Raw genomic sequence first — 7,839 nt, 5'->3', positions numbered from 1 at the left:
TTTAATACGTGCAGAAAGCAGTTTGGCACTGAAGGAAGGCCTTCCCTGAAAAAGATTTTGTCTGGAACATTGCTCTGAAACGTGTATATATCATTCAGCATTAATGATGCCTTCCCAGATGTACAAGCTATCTACAGTATGTCATGTGCACTAATGCACCCTCATACCATCACAGATACTGGCTTTTGAACTGTGCACTAAGCTGGATGGTCCGTCTCCTCTTTAGCCTGGTGTCCATGATTTCTGAAAAGAATTTCTACTTTTGATTTGTCAGACCTCAGGACAATTTTCCACTTCACCTCAGTCCATCGTAAAGGAGCCCAGAGAAGGTGGTGTCAATAAAACGAGAGAGATCACTTGTGGTCCGTTTTATGAATCTCAACCTCCTAAGTGATTAAAGTAAGGAATGGAAATAAATATTGTATTTTTGAATCACAGTGCGGGGCGGCACGGTGGTGTAGTGGTTAGCACTGTCGCCTCACAGCAAAAAGGTCTGGGTTCGAGCCCCGTGGTCGGCGAGGGCCTTTCTATGCAGAGTTTGCATGTTCTGTCCGCGTGGGTTTCCTCCGGTTTCCTCCACAGTCCAAAGACATGCAGGTTAGGTTAACTGGTGACTCTAAATTGAGCGTAGGTGTGAATGTGAGTGTGAATGGTTGTCTGTGTCTATGTATCAGCCCTGTGATGGCCTGGCGACTTGTCCAGGGTGTACCCCGCCTTTCGCCCGTAGTCAGCTGGGATAGACTCCAGCTTGCCTGCGACCCTGTAGAACAGGATAAAGTGGCTAGAGATAAGATGAGAATGAATCACAGTGCTTTCCAAATAAAACAAGATTTTGCTTGCTGTTGGTTCTACCTAGCCTGGGAACGCCTCGGTATTCCGCTGGTGGAGGTGGCCAAGGAGAGGGAAGTCTGGGCTGCTCTGCTTAGGCTGCTACCCCCACGACCTGGATCCGGATAAGCGGTAGAAGATGGATGGATGGATGGTTCTCCCGAAAGCTGAGACTTATGCAGCATGTTTTACACTAAGTATGATTTCAAGTCATGATAAAAGAGGTGAAAACATGCCTGCTTTCTTGGAGTCATTTGTCTTATTCCTGCTGCAGCATGTAAACACTTGTAGTACAGCCTGGAATAAAGTTACACATCCTCCAAGACTCCCTCATGTGGCCATTAGGGAAATTTCTACAGTTCTAATACACTGTATTTGAAGTTTATTCTGGTCTATTCCTGAAGTAAGTATCTTGAACAACGTGCTCAACATTTTTTACAGCAACTTTCTTTTTGCACCCTACCAAAGAAACAGAGAGCAAATGAGGAACAAGTGCTTTAGTCTTTACTCTCGACAAAAGTTAAACCCCCCCAGGGGAAAGAAAAAAAAATTATATATCATTCCATTACAATCCACAGAAATACTTTTCCAAAAGTGGGGAGGGGGGGGAACAAAAAAAAAACAAACAAAAAAACTCCCCACAACATCGTGACCTTAGTTTTATAATATTCTATCTGGGCAAAGATGCCTGCTATATCCTTATCATATCAAGATATCTTTTTATAAATCATCCATGTTGTAAAATGAAATTAAACCCAAACAAGGTTGTTGCATAAGAAATTTCAGAGCAGTCACATAAGAAATTAGGACTGTTAAGGGAATACACACATTGTGCACATTTCTTATAATTCAACTCAATATGGACAAAGTACTTGGCACTTATGATTAAAGTTAAAACATTCAGCACGATGTTACACCATTCCAACGTCAAACAAGTCAGAACCTCTTTTAGATGAAAGGAATCTAAAACTGGAGGGCCATTCTGCACCTGACAAAATGAGGTTTCTTGTTTTCAGTGATAATTCTGCAACATCTTGACCTGTTGGACGAGGGCAGCAATGAGGACGGCTGAACAAATACTGCGAGTGAGTGAGTGAGGAAGGGCAAAAGTGGTCATGTGATCCAGGATCTTCCGGTTGAACTGAATTACTTCAAACTGAAAAGATTCAAGGCACTGCATTAAAACAATGACTGGAACTCCATCAGCTATTCCCGTTTTGTACGTTTCTGCAAACGAGCTAAATTGGTCCGGTTACAGAGAGGAATTGCTTCGACTGCAGAAGACAATATGTATTCGCAAAATTTTTATGCAGCATATAATTAACATACATCAAAATTAGTCTCTTCTGAACCTCGTCATCAACACGGCTGAACGAAAATATCTTTGAGGATGCTCCGGGAAAGAACAGAGCATTTCAATTTTCTCCAAGAAAACCAAAAACGATCAATTGCAGCTCCTTGGTTCCAAGAGAAATGGCAATACCATGGTTATCATTAAATCGAAACATGCTTCAGATACAGCACCTGGATAAAGACCTTGCAACTCATCATGAATACTCTTCTTTTATGGTAAAAATTAAACATGGAGTAGTAATTTCTCTCTCACACAAATCTTGCTGGCATTTATAGAGAACAAAAATACACAGATACACCTCTGTGCATTAAAAGCAGGCCAGACACCTCAACTCTGAACTGAACAAACAAAATCCAAACCAAAAATTGTCTTAATCTAGAACCTTTCATTTTTCTGCTGTAGCTTAATTAACACAACAACCCACACTCTTCGAGGTATGCATACTGACCCTGGTCAATTCAGAAAGAGAGAAAAAAAAAGGGGGGGGGGGGGTCATTTTTTAAGAGGCTGGTAGATGGACGCATTGGGGTCCAGGCTGGATGGACTCGTGTCCATAAACTTTGAGGAGTAGTGCGGTGAAATAGGAGACATGCTGTTGGAGTCGGACGAATACGTGATGCTGGGCATGACTGCCATGACCTCAGCTATCTTTTGCTTCAGCTCCTTTATCTCCTGCTCCTTCTGCAAGATCTGACCTGCGCACAGATCCGGTCAAATACAAGCATCAGCGTGGCAAATTACAGAAGTCTGAACTGGTAAGGAGGAAGACATTTTTAAAAATAAATAAATAAAAATACCTTGCGCAATCTCAAGCTGCCTTTTGGCATCTCCTAGTGCTGAGAAGAGATCCAGCTTGATCCTGGTCTCAGCACTGAGGCTGTTCTCCAGGTGCTGCGTTTTATCCTGCATGGCTGACAGTGCTGACATGAGGACCTCGGTGTCCTTCTCGTTCTCTTTGTACTTGCGTAATTCCTGACAAAACAGAGCAGGAAGTGGAAATATGACTGTTATATTTTTGTATTCACCTCTTCTACCTGTTAACTTATTCTTTTATCAACACCCACCAATCCTCCATGAAGCGTCCTAATAACTATACATGCTGTGAATGCTAAAGGAGGCATGACCCGGTAGAAAACCATCACAATAACTGCATATTAGTCTACACAGTGTTAAACCAAAACCTCAGTTACTCACAATTCAGAACCATGCGTACCTTCTAACAAAGTCACCAAGTAACACATGACTCAGCATTTGCAAGAAATATCAGCCATATGGCCATCTTTTCCTTTCTTCTTCTCACCTTGTATACACATGACGATAGCTGGAGCTACAGGTTATCCGTCTTCCAAAGCTGGAAATAACCTTTTCTCCTCATCTTTTCCACCACGGTGAAAGTATTTTTTTTTTAAATACATTTTGAGCCATTTTTGGTGAAACACTATGGAAATCGATGGCACTAATTAGCATTCCCTGGTTAGCATTGACAAAACACCACGCGAAGAGGAACGCTTGACGGGCCGGTCTGGAAAAAGGCCCTGGAACGGATTGCACATTTCAGATTCAGTGTGACCAAATGGACTTTCCATCCATCCCCACAGCACCAGGAAAACAAACTCCAAATTTCGCCATCAGCCCCCAACACTCTCGGGGATTTGTTGATCTCAAACCCCAACCAGATTGTTGTCCTGACCCAGTTCATTCCCTCTTGGACAGAGGAGGAATTGAAATGGTAACCCTCACAGTTCCAAACAAAGGATTCTACACAACAAACTTGTTCACAAGAAGATTGGTGGGTTTCATTACAGCCTCGATTTGAGGGGACAGCGCTGGTTTCTAAAGTCCCTGTTATGTTATGGCCGGGTTCTTGCCCGAACTAATAATTGCATCATCCGTTTTAGTTTGGCTCACCAGACACAAGGTACACCATCACACTTGCAGGAGCAGTTGGGGGTTAGGTGCCTTGCTCAAGGGTACTTGAGCCAGTCTTGCTGGTTCAGGGCCTCAAACCAGTGACCTTTTGGTCCCAAAGCTGTTTCTCTAACCATTTGGCCATGGCTTCCCTCTAAAAAGTCCCTCCCTTTCTGTATTCCATCCATCCATCCATCCATCCATCATCTGTAGCCGCTTATCCTGTCCTACAGAGTTGCAGACAAGCTGGAGCCTATCCCAGCTGACTATGCGCAAGAGGCAGGGTACACCCTGGACAAGTCGCCAGGTCATCACAGGGCTCCTTTCTATATTCTTATCAGAATTTATACCATGCAACCACAGGACTGGTTCACATTGGTAGAGCTTTGCAACACCTCCTGACACACCCTTAACTAGGGGTGGCACGGTTCACAAAAGTCGCGGTTCGGTACGTATTGCGGTTTGAGGTCTGCGGTTCGGTACGTATTGCGTTTTTTTTTTTTAATCTTAAGTACTCTGTATTTGGGCATATAGCCTACTATTTACCTTAAGTAAACATAGTTTAGGATACAGCATTTAAGAGAGGTTAAAATTATAGTTATAATGAAATAATCATGCACAAACTGAGTTTGAGTTGACATAAGCACATTTTATGAACAATCTCTGATGAAAAGCCAGGTAGTATTTTGAAACAGCAAGAGGGAAGACATGGATGATTTCAACAGCTTTTTTATTTACTACAGTATTTATACAAAGTGTCAGGAGTGTTTGCTGCCATGTTGTGGCATCTAGAGGAACCAGGTGTCTTTTGTCACATACAGAGTTTTCATAATTGGAAGAAATAAAAATGAGTTCTTAAAGCTTACTTTTGAACAGATGTGTGTGTTAAAACTTAAACTTTTATGTGGCGACCAACCAACCACCTATATACAAAAACCGAATCAAAAACTCTTCTAATCCCTGAGAGTGAGGATGTATTTTTTCACTTGAAATTAAAGTGCAGTGTTTTGAAATGTATGGCTGGATTTCTTATCTAATCTTAAAGTGCCACTGTATTCTTAGAACGATTTATAACAAAATACACACACAGCCAATATAAAATATTGCAATAAAACCAATCACTGCACTGTTTAAAACAAACCTCCCCTCCCCTCGCCGGAAAAAAAAAAAAAAAATCTAGTTCGCCCATTATCCTGTGACATTCTGAGATGCGCAGATAGACAGTAAAGGGAATTCGGAATTCCCTTTACTGTCTATCTGCGCATCTCAGAATGACACAGGATAATGGGCGAACTAGATTCTTTTTTTTTCCGGCGCCGCGGTACGCCGGAAATCCGGCGCGGCGCCGGAACGCTATCACCCCTGTTCGCGCGAAAGAGAACCACGTGGTTTCATACGGGCATTCGGCTTTTTTTTTGGCGAACGTCTTAAATAGGGGTACCGCGGTTTATACGCGTATTGCACCGCAACAGGCGTATCGTACGGTTCAGTTTTTTTCCCATAACCGTGCCAAGCCTACCCTTAACACATGCTTTTTAAAGGTTTGCCTTCCAATGAGGGGTTCTACCCTTTGGCCTCTTCCTCTAGCACCCTCAGGTGTTTAAAATGTCTGCAAGTGACCCTGTCTTCCATGATGGCTAGAGACTGCTGTTTTGAGATGACTGCCTCAAATGTGCCCCGACCAAGGAATAGGTCACTTGGGACACCTCAACTTTCAATCTTCCAGTGTGTGAAGGATACTGGGGGAAGCCATGAATGACCTAATGGTTAGAGAAGCAGCTCTGAGACCAAAAGGTTACTGGTTCAATTCCCTGGACCAGCAGGAATGGCTGAAGTGCCCTTGAGCAAGGCTCCTAACCCCCAAATGCTCTCCAGGATATTCTGGGTATGCTGTATGTCATGTCACTCAGGATAAGAGTGTCTGCTAAATGCCTGTAATGTAATGTAATGCTATTAAAAACTTGCCAATCAGATTGAGCCAGGTTTCCAGGATATCATCAACTGTGGTTCTCCCTGGCAGAACCAATGAAGATGCACAGATACTCCACGTTACACAGAACTCTGGGCAGCAACGAAGACACAGAATTCTGCTTGTGATAGCTCGCAAGACCTTAGTTTTCACTGCTGCTCTTGCTAGTGGGCAAAACCCACTGGATTTCATCCCTGAGCAGATCTGCTCCCAAATGAACAGAGGTTTGGTATTCTCCACCAAGTGACTTGCACCTGTGTGTTCGTCCCCTTGGACCGAATCGTGAACTAGAGGTCTGCAATCTAGCAGTCTGGGAAACATTCTTAAAACAGAAGAGCCTGTATGCCCGTCGGCGAAAGCTGTTCCGCATTACCAGTGTAGATAGCAACTCTCTGGAGGCTCATAAACCTTTTATGATTCTTCTAAAAAGGTGGTTTTAAAGTCGAAAGCACCGCTCGCTAAGAAGCCATGAAACTGCTGAATTCTTAAAGATAGTGCAGTCAGCAAAAAGTGTGGCACAGCCACTGTGACACAGCTTACACAGCTCCCACCTGTATTTATTGTTGTCCGAGTCCAAATGGAAGAGGGTTTTTATTGGTGAAAAGCGTGCGGCTCACCTGCACTTTGCCCTCCAGCTCTCGCAGCTGCTCCTCTTTAAACTTCAGGTCGTGGGAGAGCTTCTTACACTCGGATTCCAGCTCTCGAATTCGACTCCTCAGGGAGTCTGTGCACTCCCCTCTGCAGCATCCAGGGAAAGTGAGAGACGGGGAAAAAAAAAGTCAGTGAAGTAAAATCGAAGTCAGGGACAAAGAAACTAAGTTCAAGTCTTTGTGTCATCTTTGTTACCAGACTGAACACGATCATTTTGCGCAAGTTGCAATCCAACATGATTGCTTCAGAGCTTGCTTTTGATAAATAATAAATCTTTAGTTGCATAATCAAAGGAAATTATCCTTATATTAGAACATACACATGTGAAATATGCTCATTAGTTGCATGCTTGTACAAGATCCACACTTCTCTACTACATTCAATTTCTTCACAGATCTGTACACATTAGGGCTGTAACAATATGCGTATCGAAATCGAGATACACAGAGCCACGATCCGTGCCGCGATACAAGGAGGCAGAATCGCGGTACACCCTTTCAGACTTCTCCTCAGCCCAAAAACAGAGGTGCTTCCAAACTTCAATTTATGAATACTTTACTTTTTATTTAAATTACATTTTAAACTTACTTAAATTACTTTTATTTTTTTTATATCTATTAGTAAGTCGTTTTTTCGCCGACCTGCGACAATCTTCTGCGAGTCACGCAACGTCCACACTTGCCACTGGCAGAGCATTCATTTCTTTTAAGCGGTCGCCATTCTGGTTGCGACGCGGGGAGCGAATCTGTAAACAAGCAGCTCATTGGCTGGCTAGGTGTGCCACAAGCCAATCACAATCACTTGACCGGAAAGGCATGCAGTGTTGCCAGATTGGGCGGGTTTAGGTGCTTTTTGGCTGGTTTTGAACATATTTTGGGGTGGAAAACGTTAGCAATATCTGGCAACACTGAAGGCATGTCTGCTTGGGTGGAAGCCTTCTGCAGTAGTTACATTTTGACACGCGAGCAACGTTTCACCATAAAAATTCCGTAATTTCCATCTGTTTTCCGCGATCACAGAAAATCATTGGCCCTATGAGAGTGAGAGAGCCACCCCTATACCCCCCCACCCAAAAAAAAATCTTAACGGATTTACACGATTTGGAAAAATGACTTTTTCAGAACCGAAA

General features: G+C 43.1%; 1 protein-coding gene across 1 annotated transcript in view; it reads right to left on the bottom strand.

The window, feature by feature from the left end:
- Positions 1 to 1,310: 1,310 nt before the first annotated feature.
- The window catches only part of maco1a (macoilin 1a), a 65,502-nt gene continuing 58,973 nt past the window's right edge, over positions 1,311 to 7,839 (bottom strand). Inside the window, exons 9-11 of the mRNA XM_060904694.1 lie at positions 6,677 to 6,797; positions 2,980 to 3,154; positions 1,311 to 2,877 (exon numbers count right to left, since the gene is read on the bottom strand). Coding sequence (XP_060760677.1) covers positions 2,675 to 2,877; positions 2,980 to 3,154; positions 6,677 to 6,797 — 499 coding nt within the window. The 3' untranslated portion in view covers positions 1,311 to 2,674. The remainder of the gene's footprint in view (positions 2,878 to 2,979; positions 3,155 to 6,676; positions 6,798 to 7,839) is intronic.

Source organism: Neoarius graeffei, chromosome 22 (genome assembly GCF_027579695.1).
Source record: "Neoarius graeffei isolate fNeoGra1 chromosome 22, fNeoGra1.pri, whole genome shotgun sequence".
Classification (NCBI taxonomy): Eukaryota; Metazoa; Chordata; class Actinopteri; order Siluriformes; family Ariidae; genus Neoarius; species Neoarius graeffei.
Note: the sequence above shows the minus strand (reverse complement) of the source record. Positions and strands in the feature narration are given on the sequence as shown.